We start from the raw sequence: 21,687 nt of genomic DNA, 5'->3' as shown, positions 1-21,687 counted from the left end.
CATTTAGTGGAACATGTAAGCCAGAAGTGTTGGCATGACAGCAGCCAGAGAACATTACACAGCAAGATCAAAGTTACCAGAGCAGCTGGCTCAGGGGTGGTGACCAGAGATCGACTGAACAGCTGGAGATGAACAGACAAAGCAGCGAGGACACAACGGGTTAGTGTGAAGAACAACATTCTGGAGAAGGTATTGCTACTTCTTACAGGGTGGCAGGAAATTCACACTCGTCAGTGACAGGAAGCATGCCCTGAACTCGGCAACCCAGAGCGAGCACAGCCAGTGGATCATTCTTATGTCAAAGTGAGTTACTCGCTGACTTCAGACAGATCGACTGCCGGTAAGAGACACGTCACGTTTTAAGTGCAAAACATTTTTGGCAAAAGTGAAAAATAGAAAAACCTTAACCAGTACTAATAAAAAAGTATTTTCTTAAATACTAGCACAGGGCCTGATCCTGCAAGCACACAACTCAGGGAACCCCGGCCGAGTCCAGCCAGGGTTCTGTGCCCTAACACTTGGAGGAAAAGGTCTTGGAGTCGCTATTGGTGTTGGTACTGTTTACATGTAGTGTAAATAACACACACAACACATGCACACCGTGGGTACTTAGGGACGTGTGCCTGTGTGCCTGTGGATCTGCACACACAAAATGGCTCCTGAATAAACTCGAGCTCGTGGTTATTTTGAGATGCATCATTCACAGTACATAGCTTCCCGTGGGGATCTTCTGGGAACAGGACCTATCCAAGGATATCCTGAAGTTACATACTGTATCATTTTAATGCCTTTCAGGTACAGTTATGAGGCAACTGCTCTCTCCTGTCAATGGGTCTTCCAGAGAGGATTCACGTACAGCCAGCCGTCACCCTGTAAGAAAATTAAGCAGAGTTTACAAACAAGATTTATAAATACCGTATTTGTATGTCCACACAAAAGCTAAAATAAGACCAAACAAGAAGCCATCCCTGTCACCTAAAAATTCTGTGTTTAAAGAAATGACAAGTAAGGTAGGCAGGAGGAAAAAAATTGCAAGGGGGAAGAGATGCAATGAGAAGATGCAAGAGATGCTGACTTAAATAGCAGCTAATGGAACAATTCCCTCAGTCTCATTTCCCCTCCACCTTTCCTCCAACAAAAGGGGAAGATGAACTTGGTAAAATTTGTTTCCTTTCACACAGACCTTTCCCAAGACTGTGTTTAGGATGTCAATGCTTACTTACACTGGATAAATCTCCCTAGATTGTGGTCATTTTAGTATGCTAAGATTACAGGGGAAGTGAGTATGCAGAATTTGAGAAGTAAGGGCTGGATTTTCCAGAAAAAACACATCACTTTATTTGCCTAACATTAGGCACCAAAAATCCAGAACAAAATCAATCTAACTGAAGAAAAGTGAACAAGTTCACAACATAGACATGGAAAAGCCCGCTGCTCTCATTCAAGAGCCAGACTCTGTCAAAAATAAAATTTAAGCACTCAGTGGTAGATAACAACACTAGCCCATGACAAAATCCACAGACATTGACTTGTCCCCTGTGCAGGAACTTGCTAAAGGTCTAAACCAAGAAACTCCAAGTACCTCTTTGGCAAAGTATTTGGGTTTCCAGGGAGTTGTGAGCGCCGCTCGCTGCCGCTCCTCTGCTCGCTGTCTCTCTTCCAGGCGGTGCTTGTGCTCCGTGGCGGCATCGATGTTCCCCTCCTTCAGGGAGCTGGTGACGTGCTGCCACAGGCGCCTGCCCAGGGAGAAGGAGCACAAGGGAGGTGAGAACAGCTCTGCCACAGCCCGCTGCTGCTGGACACCAGACTGGTGAGCAGCAGGCTGAGGCCACGCTACCCATGCTGGTTTTCCAAGTCCCACAGCTTGGGAATCGTCACTCTGCTAGAATATTCATCACATTTGTGGAGCAGATTTTCAGATTCCCTCAGCTCCCAGTATTTTGCAGTGCAATTTTCTCAGCAGACTCTGTTTATATTCTCTTCACCACCTGAGCTTTTTTTCTCAAAGCAGATGGTTTTATTTCTACCATTTCTAGTTCACATTCCTTAGTGATGTTCCTCCACCCCCCCAAAGCAGGCATTTAATTCTGCATGGTTTTGCAGGTAATGTTTTGAATTATAAGGGAGTGTCAGCCAAAACCCAAGAGTGCATTGAGTGATCCAACAAGGTCACTAGCAGAGGAACTGATTCTAGGGAGCCCCTCTGCGTCTGTGCTCTGTATTCCCAGTTACAGTATTTACCAGCACAGAGCTACACACTTCTCACACAGCTGACCACGCTCAGACACAGTGCCTTAGATCAGCCTAGCAGAAGCTCTGCCCAGAAAAGCACTGAGAAAAACCCTCATAGAATGGTTTGGGTTGGAAGACACCTTAAATATCCTCCAGTTGCACCCTCCCTGCCATGGGCAGGGACACCTCCCACTAGACCAGGCTGCTCAGAGCCCCATCCAACCTGGCCTTGAGCAATGCCAGGGATGGGGCATCCACAGCTTCTGGGCAACCTGTGCCAGTGCCTCACCACCTTCACAGTAAAGAATTTCTTCCTAATATCTAATCCACACTGCTCTCTGTCTGAAACCAACCATAGCTTTCACATCTGTCCAGGGCTGTTTAAATGAGATTGTGTTCACAATGTGATAAACTGCAGATCCTGCAGAGCCACTGGATGGATGCAATTTGCTGACTAGTATCTAAAAAACACAATAAATACACTGAAAAGCTACTGGTTTCCTTATTTACTACAATCTTTATGTTCTACACTACAGGAGAAAAAATGAGTTTGTGGATAAGCAAGTGGTCTAGAAAGTAGACAAATTCTATCTGACCCTGCACAATGACTCAAGACACCTTTGTAAAATAAAAAGACATTTACAGATAATAAAATGTAGTTTAACTCATATTTTTAAATCCTTCAATAAAATGTTCCTAAATTCAATTAAAGTATTGATTTTTCTGAAGATAAACACCAACAGTTATTGACAGTGAATACAGAACAGGTTTTTCTAATGTATCTAGTCTGAGTTAGGTGCATGATGTAGGTTCCAAGAGCCTCAAAACGACCTGTATGTGTCTCTTTATATCTCATACTGCCTCATATTTTATATATGTTTATACAAATATATATTCTGAAATATATAACACATGAAGCACCAGTTTCAATGATATGCAACACATAATATACATACCAGTTTGAATTGCTTGCAACAAACTGACTGATTTGCCTTACCATGTTGCAATCACTCCAGGAAGCAGGTGAAAACACTGCATTACCATTTTCCAGATGCTCATTAAAACAAATATAGGCATTTTTCCCATCTACAAAATTTATGTACTCATCACTACAGTGCAATTTATGCTCCAAGGAACCAATAGACAGCCTCAGCTCTCTGTGCCCAGATTTTCTGCTGTAGGAAGCAAGGAATTTTTGAACCACAGCACTCAGAGCTGCAGTTGGCTTCCCTGCTCTGTTCCCACCCAAAGTTCAGCACTGCAAAGCCTCTGCCCTTACCTTGATTCCAGTGGCCCTTGGTTTGCTGTGGGCCTGATCTTTTTCCTGATAACAGGCAGTTTGGTGGTGTCAATCACTTTGGTGTCTCCGTTGCTGTAAGTGAACTCCAGGGTGCCATTCCATTCTCCCTGTGCCTTGCACACAATGGTGTTCGTTGGATTGTGCTTCACTTCAGCTGTAACCCTGATTCGAGGGGGAAGGAGAAACAGACCACAGAAATAACTGGTACCATTTATTACCAGCACATGACAGCACTACCTTGCTGCGGGTGCAAGCAGCTTTCTACCTCCACAAATGAATTATTCAGGCAAAGTAGTGATGCTGCTTCCAAAAAAGAAAGACTCATCCCAGGAAAGCTCTTCTAACACAGCAACAACTTTGGGATGACATTCTAGCTAAGTACAGTAGTAACCCAACTTAAAATTGTGATACTCAGCTCAAGCCCAGACCAAACTGTTACCTCAGCAGCCTGAAAAACAATCCCTGACATCCATGTGACATTTTCAATACAATACAGACACTTTCATGCCTGAACATAATGCTGTCAGAGACCCATGTCAAAAACTTTGGGTATCTTTGTTTTCTTCTTTAGCTCTGCAATTCACTTCTCAGCTGCTGAGAGGCAATGATTAAAGCCACCTCATCAATCAAAGAACTGGTCTGAGAGTGAGCAAAACAGACAGGTAGGACTGGAAAACTGAAATGCAGGGAGAAGTTCTGTGAATGTGTCCATGAGCATGCACACATGTGCTTTAGAAAGCCATGTAATGTGTAAACTCAATTTTTTAATTACTAAAGTAATAGAGCACAACTTCCCCAAATTTTTACTCACCCTGATGGCATCAATTATTACTCTAAAACTTTTAAAGAAAAACCCTGTCAAAACAGCCGCATGCAAAAATTTACCTGAACACAACATTGAAATGTGAAATAAAACAGAGGTAACCATGCAAAGCACAGTCTCCTCTGGACAATGCAACAGTCCACAGCAGAACAGGAAAGGGATCTGATGTTAATGACTGGGACATCAACCTGAGCATGGAAGAAACACAGGAGGCTGTCCTGCACAGAGCCTCTTTGCACCCTTAGTAAAGGGGAACCAAAGAAGGCAAATAACATTTTCACCATCTGGAATTTCAGTGCAAAGGTGGGAGTCCCCAGTAGAGAGCTACCACTTTGGGCAGTGACACTTTTGCTTCTCTCCTCTTTTCAGGAGCTCCACCTGGAACACCAGTTCATCTGCAGGACTCACACAGGAGCAGCAGCTGGGGTAGCAGAAATATTGCCTTTGCCATGTACATTTTTCTGATCCTACACTTACAGCAATTTGTACAAGCAACAAAGCCTGGAGAGATACATTCACTTTATTTTAATGAGAGAAATACATCCAATTCAGTTAAACAACATAATATGTATTGCTACAATAAACTGCCCTAGAGCTTTAAGTCATCTCCAGCACTAACAGGGAAAGAACTTCAGCTATCTGTCTATAAAATACTGCAACAGAAGAACTGAACAGATGCCCCAGAGCCTTTCCCCCGAAATCCAGCAGCAGGTAAACAAGAGTAAGACAGTAATGGCTGTACCTGTGGACCTTCCCTCCATAGAAGGGCTTGGTGTGGAAGGTGACCGTGGCAGAATAGCCCGTTCTGGCACAGTTGATGTTGACTTTCCCTCCAAGCTCCACCCACGGGATGGTAAGGATTGAGCGAGCGTAGGCACTGGGCAGGGTGAAGACATACTCCTCTTCATGTTCCAGCAAGTGAAGAACACCTGTGCAGGAAGAGGAGAAAGTGAGGTTATAAAGGGTTCTCTGACAAGATCTGATGGTCACTGACCATCAAAATGCACATCCATGGAGAGCACATGCAGCTCTCCTTGAAGGAGGGCACTGTCTGCTGGGAAACTCTGCTCTCTGGAACAAGTTTCTTCCAACAAGCATTTTCAAAAGCATCCCATGGGACTGAGCACCCTGACATACTGACTGCTACCTAACAACTTTTCAGAAAATCTGACTGGATTCCTTACTTTGTATAACTGTTAAAAGCTGGATAAACATAGAACGTCCACCTAAAAACCACACTGAAAATTCAGATGCTCTCTGTGTTGTATCATAATCTCCCTCCAGAAAATACATGGGCAGGGCCAAAGAACTGTTCACTTCTCCATTCAGTTAGGAACAACCATGTCCTCCACTAATTTCCTCTTGATGCTGTGAAAGGCTATAAGTCTCTGTGGGTAAGAATAAGAAAACATGGCATCTACAAATTTCCTATTAACTTTGCTCTTTAATTTCATAATGTCTGGTTTCTCACGCAGGCTTTGAAAAAAATCTTGCATAATCAAAGAGGTGCCCAGCAGGGCCACTGCTCTATTAGCACCACGTCCAATGTCTCTACCAGGCAGAGAAAAGAACGGGTAATTCCATCTCTTTCTGTAAAAGTCCCTCCACCCTCAGCACCATGAGGCTGTAACTAAAAACAACACACAACAGCAGCAGTTTTTCAACATTTCTTGGAAGTTGCACAAAGAAAGTTGCTTTCCTGATCAGACCTTTGCAGCTTCCCCTGGGGCTAAGGGTACAACTCTATCCCCATAAAAACTGTAGTTTGGTCTTCAGGATAACAGGACATAAGACCAGGAAAAGAGCACCATAAACCTCGCACGCAGAATTAGATCATGCCAAATGTCTGCAGTGTATTTTTTATTAGAGTTTTACAGTCTTTTGTGTCCCATTTACTAACTGCCTAAAGGCAAAAATGACAGCCTTGAAAATATTTTTTCACAACAGGGACTGAAAATAACCTATCACAGGAAGAACTCAGAACCCAGAAATATTTGGAAATAAAAGAAAGGAAAGTTATTTTGACACAGTAATAGTATCTGTTTAGTAGCAAGATAAGCTTGAACCCATTTGCCTTCACCCTGGGGCAGGCAGGGGAAGAACACACTGTTAGTGGTATTGATTAATCTATCTGTTTAAAGGAATACTGACACTACTTTTTCAAAGTGATCTCACATTTAATGATGAAAAAGCACTAAATAGGAACATAACACCACTGCTGCCAATATGAAAATATGCCTTTAACACTGCATGGAAAAAATTAAATTAAAACACACTCAAAATTAAAAGCACAGAGCTCTAAGGGAGCCCTGATCTTGAATATTGGCTCCAGCTAAGAAAACTAAATACAGGCACAGGAAACTCTGCAATTTGTCACTTCTGCCTTCTGAACTATTTCACAGGAAAACATTTGCAAACCAGAACAGCTTCATGCAGTTGTTCTCAGAACCTCTGCAACCTCGGCCTCCCAGTAGCGACACAACCAGCACGGCCACTCCAGCAGCTCTGACACAAGGAGCTGGGAGTGCAAGAGCACACAGAAAAGCCATGTCTTAAAAGGACCTTTAATCATTTAGTCTTGGCAAGATACAAGTTCCTCACGTCACGTGCTGAGCCCTCACCAGCAGGGAAAGGCCAGGAGGACACAGCCAGAACACACAGACATGTTTTGCCTCAAGCTTCCTCGGCTTCACACCTGCACAGACATCCAAGCTGAAGACGCTGCAGGAAGGCTGAACTACCCAACTCACCCTGGACATGCAGACAGGAATAACTTATACTCAAAAAACTACTCTGGTTATCAAACTCATTAAATGGATGCTATAATAGCATGAAGTTAATAAAGAACAATTGTGGAATCACAGAATGGCCTGGGTTGGAAGGGACCTTAAAGATCATAGAGTTTCAACCCCCCTGCCATGGGCAGGGACACCTTCCTCCAGACCAGGCTGCTCAGAGCCCCAGCCAACCTGGCCTTGAACACTTCCAGGGACGGGGTATCCACAATTTCCTTGGGCAGCCTGTTCCAGTCCCTTAATACCCCTCAGTAAAGAATTTTTTCCTAATATCTAACCTAAACCCACTCTCTTTTATTTTAAAGTCATTCCCCCTTTTCCTGTAGCTACATGCCCTTGTAAAAAGTCTCTCTACCTCTCCCATTCTCTTCTGATCACCACTGTACGTGATGTTCCTCACGTGAGAGGGAACTGGTATGATAAACACAATTTCCTTATGGGTCAGTACAGGTTTGCCTCTGTCCCCCTGATGGGATCAAGAGCTTTTTCTCCCTAGTCAGGTGGGAGGGGCTCAGAGCTGCAGTGCTGCCAAGCACATTTAAAGTGGAGAGCAAACAGCAGCAGTGACCTTCAATGTAAATATTTAACCACCACAGCAGGTTAGATATTAAAAACTGAACCCAGCTCTCTTGGCAGTATTTTTAGCACCCAGTAGCATATTTTCTGAATTCCTTGAACACCTGAATAAATACATTTTTTAATGAAGCGCTATCTCACTTGAAATACGACTCCAGCTCCATAATTACAGTCTAAAAGAGATTAAAGGGCAGATCTGAAATACCCATGACTTGATAATACTTTTAATATTAACCTCACTGTTTTGCATTCCATTGTTCACAGAGCCCACATGCAAAGCCTTAAATGAAGCACCACAAACACTGTGGCTGCACCAGCACATCTGAACAGAGACCTGTGCTCCCTTAGGGGAGGGGAAGCCAAAAATTACACTGAGATTCAACGTTTGTAACAGGTACCACAATTTGAAGTAACTCCCCACCCAGGCAAGTGTCAATCTTGAGAAATTAAAAGCCAATTAACTGATAGCTAACAGTGACTTTACAAAGTATCATTTTTACATCTGCTTATAATCATTACACTGCAACTGATCTTTAAAAACAACTGCTGGAAAATACACAGGCTGTTTTTCTTCCCTTGCTTCCCTGCTGTAAGGGATGATTCAAGTTTAGTTTGAAAATGGCTATAAAGTAAATACACATGAAAAGCTGTAGAATATTCTCCCATTTTTAGGTTTTTTCCCTCTCATAACTAAGAGTTCTTTAAAAAACTTCCAATTCCTTTAAAATAAAAAACCTGAAGCATTTATAGGCAACAATTACACAAGGAAGAATACACCAGACCAGCACTCTGGGAGGAACAGTTGATTTAGTAATCTGGTTTGTTAGGAAAAAATGCTACAGAGAAGGGTGAATTTGTTAAAAACCATTGCAGGATACTGAAATTCCCCCTTGAAATGTCCTCAACACCATTTACTGCTCCTTTTGACTACAGCAATGTATTCAGAGTCACACCCCTACCCATGAGCCCTCAGCCTGCATTAAGGGAAGCCAAGGGCTTGGCATATCACTCTCCCACTTTGACTCTTACATGTCCCTCACTGCTGCTGCAGCTCTGTGAATTGATTTCCCAGTAACACATATTGACAAAACACCCCAGAGGAGGCTCTGGATCAATAAGCTGCAGAAGAGACATGTGGGATTTAATGCTTCCCACTGCCTGCATGGAGATCAATCTGAACAACAAATGGCACGTGGGACACCAGGGGCCTGGGGCACTTTCCCCATTTAAGCAGCTCTTCACCCTCTCCGTGTTTCCCATAACACACCAAGAGGAGCAAGATATGTGTGGGCTGAGCCCCACATGGGTGTTGAGCATCACAACTGCCCAGATCCCCACAGGAAAACGGGAAATGCCAGAACTGGGCTCTTATTGTCTCAAACCTTCCAGGCAGCTGTGTTGAGCACTGCTCGTTTTTCAAAGGCTGGAACGATTTGCTAAATTAAGTAATGAGTGCCATGCTATATGAAAATGGTTCTAAAAACACTGCGCTAAAAATATTAATGCAAAAATGAGTACTGAGGGAAATACTTAGGTAGTTCTAATTGCATGGAGCAACCAAGCTTTGGGACTGATAAATTTTAAGTCAGTCATTTCTCTGTACTAGAAATTATAGACCTGTACATCTATTAATACATATGCATATATGTATTTGAACATAAGGGAAAAAAAATTAAAAAGAGAGGAAAAAACATTCATTGCTTTCTTTTAAATTTACCCTGGAATGAGCACTGAACCTTTTACCCGCCTATCAGATCTTTTCAAGTTGATTTCAATTCAGAAAAAATAATTTTGGAAGCCTATACCTCACTACTTTTCAAAACATTTAAAATAGCAGAATTGAAAACATCAGATGTAACTAGCCACTTGACAATACAGAGCAATCCATTTAAATGTACTTTATGCTCTCTGCAAAATTAACCCATAAATCAAAGATGACACTTTTTGTTGGCTTTTGCTGCTCTGAACCAAAATCCAAGAGCAGAAAAGGAACGGGCACAGCTGGCACTAAGTGCTCACCACAGCATCCTTACCCCACAACCAGTATCCTTTTAAAGATTCTATGGACCACGCAAAAACCATTAAATATTTATACTGACTTCTCATCCTTTGCTAATTTAAATCTTAATGTGACCCTGTTCATTACAGCCTCATCTTCTCCCTCACTCTTTCATTAGTACATAATTAACATTAACCAGAATTAGGGACTGCACATGCAACCTAAGTTCTTTTATGCAAAATACCCTCTTTTCTATTCCGGGTGGCTTTCTCATGAGGAAACTCAGTGCTGACTACTCTGAAGAATGGGGGTTTTGTCATACAGCAAAGAAAAGTTGCAAGATTTCATTAGCAAGCCAGATTTAGAGCACTCATAAACAGTAATGAAAAAAAGGCTAGCATATAAAACAGCTCCCCACATGGATTTCCAGCAATGCTCTCCCAATTGTTCTGCATCTCTGCAGCAGATACTTACTTTGAATCAACAAACAAAAACCACAGACAGAAAAAAAATATCTTAGTCACTTTGAGGTGTGACATACAAAAAAATCACACCACTGAGACACTGAGCTGTAGCCTTTGCGTGCCAAGACCATACCATCCTTAAATCCCCTAATTCTTTAAATTCCTTTATAAACCTTTGTACTTCCATGATATTCTTTGTCAGCTTCTAACAAAAAGCATAAAAAGCAATGTGCTCTATATATCTGTGGACTTGCTACAAAAATATTATTCAAAGCCTCCACAGACACATTACCATATTCCTTACACACTATAGGTCCAAAAATTCAGTACTACTTTTTTTCTGCAAATAGACAACTGCAGTAGAAAAAGCTTCATTGAACTGTTGGAGGGACATACTATATTGTTCAGTAGAGAGCAAACTTTCAAAACACACCACAGTCGCTATATTCAACATTAGGCTATTTTTCGTTTCTGGTCATCGTCACAGAATCATAGAATGGCCTGTGTTGGAAGGGACCTGAAAAATCATCTTTCCAAACCCTCTGCTGTGGGCAGGGACACCTTACACTAGACCAGGTTGCTCACAGTCCCATCCAACCTGGCCTTGGAAAACTCCAAGGACAGGGCATCCACAGCTTCTCTGGGCAACCTGGTCTGACAGAACTGTTGTGATACATACCTGACTAGAACAAGATGGTCACTCACTACCACTAAATTATCCAAAGTATTAATTACAGTTCTCCAACACTCTGTCTGGAAGGATGTTTTCCCCCTCTAACATATCAATTAGTACTGATTTAATCTGTAGTATAACAAACCTAATATTGAACCAACAGCAGAATTATTTAACCCAACTCTCAAAACGACACAAATATATTAGAGGCATCAAGGAAACTGTATTTCAAGTAACATGATGCCACATCTAAAATCCCTTCTGGTCTCACAAAAAGTGAAAGGCCTCCACATGTATGCAATTTAACTCCAGCAACAGGCAAAAAAAGGGCTGAATGCTCATAATGAGGGGAAATTTATAAAAAAGGAGAAAGGGACAACACAAAATGCCAACAATAGTACATGATTAGTTTGGTCATCCAATGCACAGTAGCAAAAAACACAACAATCAAAACCCAGAGATTCTGAGGATCCATGAGATGTTAATTTGTCTCTCATCAAAAGTAGGATTCATGATACTTCATTCCTCAGAAACTCACTTAATCTGCCTTTAAAAGATTAAAATAAGATTCTACAACCTTACTAGCCAACCTTGGTGTGTCAAAGTCTCTCCAAGCAGCTAACTTTAGTTTCTACCCACCTTAAGTAGTTTCACGTGCCTTTTGACTAGCAGCACCTTTCCACAGTCCAACTAACTTCGCTAGACTAATCCACCCCATATGAAATGTTGCAACTCTAACACATCCCTAAACACAAGGAAAAATCTCCAAATTATATTTCACATTACGAAAATTATTAGGCACATAAATACAGGCTTAGGTTTTCTACACTTTTAGTCCAACAGCTCCTTTTTGTCAATTCAGCAATCTATTCCCTGGTACTCACACTGACCTCAATCTACTACAGAATTCATACTTATGCAGCACATGAGAAAGAAGCATCTGCAGTAGATTCTAATTTTTACACAGCTTGACAAACTGACACACCAACTTAATCAGGAAGACTTCCCTGGACCTAAAATAAATAAACAAAAAAAATAAAGAAAGTGCAGTTTCAAGTGAAGGAACTGCACTGCAAAGCTGGTATTTTAAACTGAGGCTGTCAGGCTTAGGCTTGCTGTTTTCAGATGACAGAAAAGCCTCAGTGGTGCAACTTCTTGCTGCCCATTGCCAGTCCTCAACATGCAACAGAAATGCTTGGGCTGCACTGAAGTGTCTCCATCACTTCCCAGAAATGCTGTCACTGTGAAGGTCCCTGCTCTTGCACTGCTTACATGAACAAAAAGATGAATAGTAACTATGAACTGGTGAACCCAGACTTCCTCCCAGCATGCACATCACAAAGACAGCAGCAAACCTTGGAATAAAAGAATTTGCTACTGCAGATGTTCCCCAAAGCCCGCCTCCACTCCTGGGATGTCTCCAGGATCATGAAAAAAAGAAAGAGCATAGGGAAGAACAGTATTCTCACAAGCACACATTAAACAATCCTTGGGGGTGAGTAAGCAGTTAATTCTTAGACCCTTTCTCTCTCAAAACTGGGACACATCAGGACTTTGAAGTCTTAAATAATCCCCACAGTAGACACCCCCAATCCCAGGGAACTTGTGTGTGCTAGCAGCAAGAGAAAGAAATTTCCCTACTCCTACATAATCATAAGTGACTTTGTGTTTAATTTTATTTCCATTAAATAGTTCCCTGCACTGAGCAAAAGAGTACTAGAAATGAACATGTACCAGAAAAATGCAGAATGTTAAGCCAGTGACTCAGGCTGGCAGTAGCACAGGCAGGGGACAGACAGACAGACCAATTTCCATTCTGACACTCCCTGCCCAACTTCCTTAACACCATATTCAAAGCAAAATACCTAAGTCACAGGAAGAAGAAAACACAGGTGCTAACACAGACTTTATCACAAGGGTATCAAAACCAGTAGTAAGGAGGTTTCATGCCTCTTCTATTAAAAAGGGGAATATATTGCCATCAGGGAAGGAGCTACTGTAGTCCTTTCCACTGGTCTTTAGTTTTAGATGGTGGAATAGCAGAACATACCTGTATTTTTTTCACCATAGTTATTTTGTTGCTATTAATAAGCAAAACCAAACCACTGCATTTCCCACTCCATTTTTTACTGCCTTTAATACCACAGTATTTAACATTATGGTGACAAAAAGAGGCAAGTTGTCTTCGTACTTCTGAGACTACAGTCCAAAAACTAGTTAAGGCAAAACACTAAAATCCATACATAGCATCTTACCCTCAAATAGCCAAAGGGATTAAATTGCTTAGCAACACACTTATCTCAATGCATTAACAGTCAGTGTCAACACTGGTACAAGTGTGTGCATCAGTTCAGACCATCCATTGAGGATTTTTTATGACTCCTTGTATTTCTGAACTCAAGCTGGCCAGTGATTTATCACAATGCAGACTGCATGTGTATGATACAGAAAATAAGGATTCACACCTCTACCACATGACTTTCTAGAAAGCTTATAAAAATACACTAACTTTGCAAACACTACAGAAATCATGATTCCTTGCAGAAACTATGGAAAACTATGAAAAACGTTTTTGCATAAATCTAACAAATGTTAGATTTATGCAAAAACATGCCCCTTCTCATTGCTTTGTTCCAATAGTGAACACCAAATCCCGCATTACTTTAAAAGTGACCAAAAATGTTCTCACAGAATATGCTATAATTTGGTATTTGCTATTACTTTGTTTACAGGACACAAAAACATACTTTGATATAAACTAATGTACACCAAGCATCAACAAACCAAACTAATCACAACCCTTCAAAATGGGAGGGACACACTCTCCCAAACCTCCAGAAGATGAGAATTTTATATGAACGCATCAATCACCAACCTCCAAGTGGTGGAGAATGCAAGGGGTACATCCATCCCTTCTGTCAAACATCTGTGCTCCATATTTCACCCCTGGGCTGCTGACCACCCACTCTACATGGACTGGGTCCCTTGCAGCCTCTAACAAACCAACCCAAGGAGATCCAACCACAACCAAATCATAGCTAAATCTCAAGTCTATTTCCATCCCAAGAAGCCTTCCCAAGAGGCTGTAGGGAAGAAAGCACTCCCCATTTGCCCCAGCATGTAATCAAATGTCATGTCTCCCCACAAGTCCCAAGTCAAATCCCCTGCCATCCCTAAGATCTCCTGTCTCCCCCAAGCCCATGGCACACTCCCTCAGTTTCAGACCATGTCACTATGGTGGGCCCCTGCATGGCTTCATTTTATTTCAAACAAGTTGAAACAAAAACTGCACAAACCATTACACTCATATCATGGGAAAAGAGAGGCTCCCATGGGCCCAGAAAAAAAACTGGGGCTGAGCACTAGGCAGTCTGCCCGGGAGGGAGCCAGCCCCAAGTGATTTGGGTACAGTCCCAAGGGCCTCTCCAGCAACGCAGATGCTGCCAAGGTCACTCACTCCACAAGAACACTTTGTTGGAAGTTTCCAGTGAAACATCCTGGAGGGCACTGCAAGGCAAACAAGAGCTAAGGGACACAATTCATTTCTCTCCCTTCTTTCCCCCCATGCTCCCCACACTGTGCAGCTCCTTGCAGGGGAGCTCAAGGGTTGCCCTCACATTCCAGCAACGCAGATGCTGCCAAGGTCACTCACTCCACAAGAACACTTTGTTGGAAGTTTCCAGTGAAACATCCTGGAGGGCACTGCAAGGCAAACAAGAGCTAAGGGACACAATTCATTTCTCTCCCTTCTTTCCCCCCATGCTCCCCACACTGTGCAGCTCTATTGCAGGGGAGCTCAAGGGTTGCTCTTGCACGACCAAAAGGAACTTCTGGCACACACAAATTTATCTTAAGTGAATCCAAGTGGCTCAGTGATGCCAGATTCAAACCAACAGCTATTACAGCAATTCTTCTGCTTTCCTCTTTAAATTTTCACTGCATTTTCACTTTAAATTTTTACTTTTTCGCTTTCCCAGAAGCAAGGGTTATTTACAGCAGGCAGGGAGCCACTGTCTGTCACAAACACATTTGCTTTCCCCCTGCTGGTCCAGCTTGCTATTCTAAGTGGGACCACAGCACAGATCAGCCCTTTTGGATCCCATGGATAATGAAATAGAAGCTTTCAAATTTTTATTAATCATTCAGTCCTTCTCAAAGAGAACTTGTAAACAGGAACAAGAATTCCAGTCACAGCAGCTCGAACAGAGTCTTTACAGCTACACAGCAAGTCACAGTACCTCCTGCAAAAAGAGAAAACTGCTGTGTCTGGTAACTTATCTGCTTATTGGCTCTCTCCTTCTATATTACACACATACAATCCTTCATAGGCTAATAATTTTTACAAGCTTAGATATAAATCAAGCAAAGTTCCATCTGTAATATTCCTCTGACTCTACTCTCTAAGCCTTGAGGACTCCACATGATTTCTGCTACCAACCTATTGAGGCCCTGAATGATGGAGGACCTTAATTTTACACTATGTGTGGCACACTGAGTGCTAAAGACAGCCTACAGTGCTGGTGGTGTGACAGTGGCAGGCTGAGGAGATAGGTTTTCAAAAGTGAAATCCAAAATTTTGAAGGCAAAGTGGAAAGCCAGTAGAGGTTTTTTTTAATTATTTTTAGCTCTTTAAACAATTCCATCTTATTTGCAGTATTCTCATTCTGACCAAATATCCATTATCCAATATAATCTTTAAAAAAATGCAATTCAGCAGTTGAGATCCTCAATTCAGGATCTCATTTTAATAAAATTGTACACTAAAAGATCAGGTTACTAGATGGGAAAGTGACAGCAAAACATATAAAAATCTCCCATATTTTCTGTCTAGAAATACCAGTGGTGCCTTTGTGAGCTCACTGCAGAGACTTCAAAGGGCAAACTCATTTGAATAAACAGCACTCTGCATCCCACTATGGCCAAGAGCCTCTCTCTAAAGACAGTGACCTTTATTAGCACAAACAGAAGAGAAGAAAACTGCAGACCATCCTTCAGGTGATGCAGATTTTATGGTACAACACTAACACTGCTGTGGTTTCATCCCATTGTTGTGGTCTTAGAGTCTTGGTACCTCCTCCCTTAAGCCCTAGATGTGTTCTTCGCTTAACCCAGCCACACCAGCACTGCCACTAAATCAGATGAGATGAATCACTGGCCTCTAACTATTGAGTTTCAAGAATCAATTTAAAATCTGAGTAAGGCCAGAACTGCAACTCAAATTATCTCACTTTAAAAGCCCAACTAAGCTGAAAATGGCATCTATAATTGTGGCAGAAAAGGATCCACTGAATAACTGAACTGTTTCCACACAAGGAGGCAGAACTATGAAATAAAAATATTAGACTTTTAAAGTTTACACAACTGCAGTATTACAAAATATGCGTACAAAACACAGCCTTTTATTAAATAATCTCATAGCCTCAAAGTTTCAATATGCAACATCACCACACGCTCATATAGAAAAAAAAATCTCACACCAATCAATTTTTTTTAATTGCCCTTATCTTGATTCCTGCAGAAATAAGAAAAATAGAAATAAACAAATTTGCAGGTTTACAGCATTCTTTTTGTCAAGAAGCTGGGCTTCTTGTCAACAGCTTGGGCTGTTGTGCACTGGGGCCAGCACTCCAGCTTTGAAAGGAATGAGCTTTTTAACTTTTCTGCAGCCAGACAGAATGAAGTGTCCAGAAAAATCCACTTAGGACCTATGTTCTTTATGCTGGCTTTGGACAGGACTATGAATTATTTTTTTAATTGCATACGAAGTCAAAACTGATTAATTTTTTCCTCTGAGAAAATGCCAGCATGACAACCATTTGGACAAAAGAAACACTCTAGAATAAATACCAAGTTGCTGAAGTCTATAGCAAAAAAAATCACCTCACTGCATTCTAAAATGTTAGAACAATCTATTCTTACTCTCTCTCAGGCTTCAGATGAAAAGAAAGCTGTTTAAGAGGCATTCTTCCCTTTTCATTGAGGTTGAAAAGACGATACTGGTTGAAAACTTGATTATAACCTCCTAGGTTCAAATTCACTTAATTAGATCTGAATGCAACTGAGAAAAATAAGCATGATGTCTTAAGAATAGAGATATTAATCCCCACTATTATTTACTGTGAGGAAAAACATGGGTGTCAGCATCATTCCCTAATTTTTTCAGAAATCCAGCCAAGGTACTTCATGCTGAGATATCTTTTTCGTAAAGGTGTAAAAGCTTTCTTTTCACTGTCATCTGTGTCACTGTGGGAATAAAATAAGCTATTTTCATGCCACTTACATTTTAAAATTGCAAGGTAAAAGAATATTGGCAAGCATAGTAAAAACTTATGACATCATGAACAGACCACAATGTTAATTTACAACAGGTTGACATTCTGCAGAATTACTTGAAGCCACTTTACAAAGAATGGCAACCCTTTACTTTTAGCACATATTAATTGTGTAAATGAAGGTAAGGGCATGCAGGGGCAGTGATCACCCATCTGTACAAGCTGTTAGCATTAACTGCAATCCATGAGATGCCATTTGCCAACAAAGTCAGTGGATTTTGGCACTATTTTTCATTATCTAAAAGTCTGAAGAACAAACAATTCAGAAACTTTTTTCCCCCCCCAGCAATTCTAGTTTTAAATGAGGCAGAAAGTTCTATCCCAGTCTGAAGAATCAGTTGTGTACCACATTCTGCTGCTGTGAACTGCTCCCCACCCAACTCTCCCCAGCAGCTGTTGAAGTCTATTTGGCCACCATGAAGTTTAGCCCGTTCTAGCAAATCCCCACAAAGATTTGATACTTCACTGCAGGTGTTCTCCTTCACAGCAGTTTTTACTCCTTAACTCCTCGCTAAAAGGCAAAGCAGCATGACACATTCCAGAAGTGAAGCACCTCCACAACATTAAATGTGGCTACCTTCACTGTGGGAAACTGCTGTCAGCACAGGCAAGGCCATGGCTAACATAAGGATAAGATGCTGTTTCCTGTGATATGGAATGTGAAGGTAATGCTCATGCATCCAGAACCCAAAACCACCAAGGGCTCAGAAAAAGCTGTTTGTTCATGTGAGTATCATGTAGCAATCCACAACTCTCAGAATGAACCAAAGACACAGCCCTAGGGAAGAAGGTACAGGAAAATGGAAACATGTAAAAACATCATCCTCTGCTATTAGCAACCACTGTGCCACAACCACTTCCAGCAGAAGGTGATGAGCATCAAGGTGCTCTGAAATGTGGAATAATGGAAAATTGGGAATAATGAAAATTGGGAAGAAGTGCAGCCAACAAACCCAGCTTTACTGTCAGATGTCAGCGGCCCTAAGGGCCTCATGTCAGTAAGCAAAGTTGATAAAAAAAGCAGCCAGCTGTCCTGTATTTTTTTTAATCCTCAAAATGGGCAGAAAAGTGATGTGCACATGTGGCATGTCTCATTAATACTTATCATATGTGTATTCATGCATCACACAGACTACAAACAGATCTAACTCTGCCATATGCCTGTCCCTCTTCTCATTTCAACATTTATCATTATCTTTAAAAACTGTGCTCTAAGAACACTATGTAAGAAACGGGTTATCATATATGTATTTACCTTAACATCTTTCTTGTAAGCGTCTACTCTTCTCTTATTTACAGGAATTTCTCTTACTTACATTAACTGAGTGTCTTTGGGTTTTGCCTACTTTGCCATGACAAGAAGATGACTGTGAAAATCAGGAAAGAAAAATCTTGTCTTTTGCCAAAGACAAATTGTTCTGAAGATGCAAGAACCACAGATAAATCTTAGCCTAGTTTGAACATTATAGACTCAGACAGCCTTAGAAACACAGAAAAGAGGAAGAGCTAAGAAAAAGTGAGAATGTAAGAAAAAAAAACAAAAATGAACTGTATATAACCCCAGACATACTAAAAAGTGACAAGTATAAATTATTCAAAATGAAATTATGAAACTTTCATTTTATTTAGAATAAAACATTCATTTCTGTGCAGCTACTCAGCAACAGAACACAGGATTGCTCAGTCTTAAAAATGTAATTATTTTAAAACACTGGCAATTGTTCCAGAGGAAGCAGGAGAAACTATATTGAGAAAACTTTATTTTGTAAGAAAGTCATAGTTTTTGATTGACATGCAAAAAAAAAAAAAAAAAAGAAAAAAAGAAAAGCATATGAACTCTTCAGAATATCAAAATGCCCATGAGAACAGCTTCCTGCAAAACTACTTCATGTGCCAGAGAAATTCTCTGGTCCTTCCAAACTTTGTGTTACTTGTGGAGAGTGTCAGAATGAGCTCTTATTTGGGAAAAGTGGACAACAGGAGTTTTATTTGGGGTTTTTTTTAAGCAGAAAACCCTTGTGCAAGGAAAGGATATTCCATATATTTACCAAAATCTGCTTGATTATTTATTAAGCCCCACAAGAAGGTTTCACTGGAATACAAGACTATTCAAAAAGAAGCACTCCTTGCTTCCTTAACACCTACCTCATTTCCAAAACTCTAAGGACTAAAGGGAAAATTTCTCTGAAATTTCTTTGCTCATATCAGTATGGACAAGCTTGTGACAATACCGATTCTAGGATCAGAAGAATGCACAGAAGTTTAAACTGCTGAGCTCCTCAACACTCACAAGAACTGCTACATTCAAGACTGTAATTTCTTTACCATCATAGGTTTTTTTGAAGCTGACTTGCAATTAAATGGAACCCAATCCACAAAGCAGTTATGTGAACATGTATATCCTTCATCCATACTATTGCCGTTCTTTTTCCTCAAACTCCCAGTGCACCCTGACATACTTGTGGGTTCCACACACAACATATGGTTACTCTGAAAGACTTGCAAAAAAATAAGCACGAGTTTTGGAGGATTTTTTTTCTTCTTCTTCTCTTTTTCTTTCCCTCTCCTTCCATCTCCAAAATACCTGATGTGGTCACTTCATGGGAAAGCCTGCCTAGCAAGAGACAGCACTCCATAGCTCTCCGGAACCACACTTTTATAAACAGGAAAGCTTGGCTGTCCACAGGGGCAAAACACACAAGAACTGGCTGTGCACACGAACACACAGAAGGATGAGAAAATAAAACAACAGTGAACAAATATAAAAGAGATGCAGTGCTCATACCCTGGTAAGGTCCATGCCAAGTTTGAGCTGAGAGATGAGATGGAGAATTACACTGCGTTGATCATCCATGACTCCTAAATCCTCCTCTTCATTATCTTCAGTATCTGTCATTTCATCTTCAACTAGGATCAACTCAGAAGCTGAATGCTGAAATGAAAAGAAACGTCAGCATCTGAACAAAAAGATACAGAATGGCTATTTTCTCCCCACTATATATGTTTAAAAATGGAGCTGTCTTGATAGAACTGAAGACAGCCTCTGTTAAAGCCAAGAAAAGATACAAACTCAAAATAAATAAAAAATCCAGTGATGGGTTCATAAAGCATTTTGATCCTTTCCTCAGAATGAGAGTACTAAGTATGGGATGCTAATTTACACATTCTCTTCTCATATTTATACTGCAGTCATCTCAGATAAAACTCATAGCACATGTAAGTAACAAGCCATCTTTTCATTAAATAGAAATATGCAGTTGAAAATGAGTCTTCAAGCTTGCTTCATAAATCTCCCCAGCAAATATTCATTTCATACATAGATGCTGCATGACCCGATTTCACAGGTTTTCTCCTTTCTCTATCCAATTTCAAAGTTAGAGATCTAAGAAAGTAAAGATATTAACTAAAGAAGATAAAAAGACAACTATAATTAAAGAACACACCTCTGAAAAAAACCCCAAAGACATTAGATTTTGGGAAGCAGAGCAGTGCCATAACTCTTTATAACTATTGCAACACTTCATCACCTTACAGCACAACGCCCGTGCTGCTGAGTTTCCAAAAATACAAGCTGAATATCAATAGACAGGCACCATGCCAGTCCCTTCAAGAGGAACTTTACAGCAGAAGGGATAATGACTTGTGATATTTTATTTTTCCTCAGGGTTTACAATGCATAACTAACAATAATCCAAACAGGTGGTAGTTACTTTGTTCAAGCCACTGAAACCACTCTGCAAGCCTTCCAGATATGTATTCAAGTAAGCTTTTTGTACTTCAAGGGGAAAAAAACTGGGTTATGTAGATGAAAAATTACAGCCCAGCATGTCATTATTGCCCAAAGATTCCATGCTGTAAATGAGACAACACTCCCTGTAAAAGTTAGCATTCTTTCATGCTAAATTGCATTTCTGCAGGAACAGCTAGCTCATTACATAAAACAAGAAATTTTTCATCTCAGTGTGGAAGCCTACGCAACTGAAAAGTTTTACTAAAACCAGTTAATATCCAGAATCAGGTTTCAAAGGAATATTTCTGAATGATCACATTAGAGACCCCTGAGGTGAACTGCAGCTTGTGTAAGGGGAGTTTCTTTGAAATTAAGTTACTATGGAGGTTTCCAAGATTTGAACAAAGTACTTTTTTTAATTACTTAAATGTTTAGGTAGCTATTCCTAAAATAAAAGCTATTTGGTGAAGCCCAATGACATCTGCAAGACACTTCACAGTTGCTTTATTTAGAAAGTAGAATATGTAGATTACATAAAACAGAATCTGGTGAGCTGTAACCTCAACAGCTTGGAGCTTTTCAAAAGGACAAAACCACACTTTCTTCTTCCCACTCCCTCAGAAAATAAAAGGAGAGAAGATAAGCCCTTTTCTCCCAAAATGCACAGCATTATTACCCAACTGATGCCTCACTGACAAGTTCAATTAACATAAAACCTGACAACATCACACAAAATTATCAGTCGGGGAGGGATAAAGCACTG

General features: G+C 40.8%; 1 protein-coding gene across 1 annotated transcript in view; it reads right to left on the bottom strand.

The window, feature by feature from the left end:
- Window positions 1–761: 761 nt before the first annotated feature.
- OSBPL10 (oxysterol binding protein like 10) overlaps window positions 762–21,687 on the bottom strand; it is a 108,760-nt gene continuing 87,834 nt past the window's right edge. The window contains 6 exon segments of the mRNA XM_039713609.1: window positions 762–870; window positions 1,583–1,736; window positions 3,512–3,694; window positions 5,098–5,284; window positions 19,779–19,902; window positions 19,980–20,126. Coding sequence (XP_039569543.1) covers window positions 826–870; window positions 1,583–1,736; window positions 3,512–3,694; window positions 5,098–5,284; window positions 19,779–19,902; window positions 19,980–20,126 — 840 coding nt within the window. The 3' untranslated portion in view covers window positions 762–825.

The sequence above is a fragment of the Passer montanus genome, unplaced genomic scaffold (genome assembly GCF_014805655.1).
Source record: "Passer montanus isolate IOZ18808 unplaced genomic scaffold, ASM1480565v1 scaffold10, whole genome shotgun sequence".
Classification (NCBI taxonomy): Eukaryota; Metazoa; Chordata; class Aves; order Passeriformes; family Passeridae; genus Passer; species Passer montanus.
Note: the sequence above shows the minus strand (reverse complement) of the source record. Positions and strands in the feature narration are given on the sequence as shown.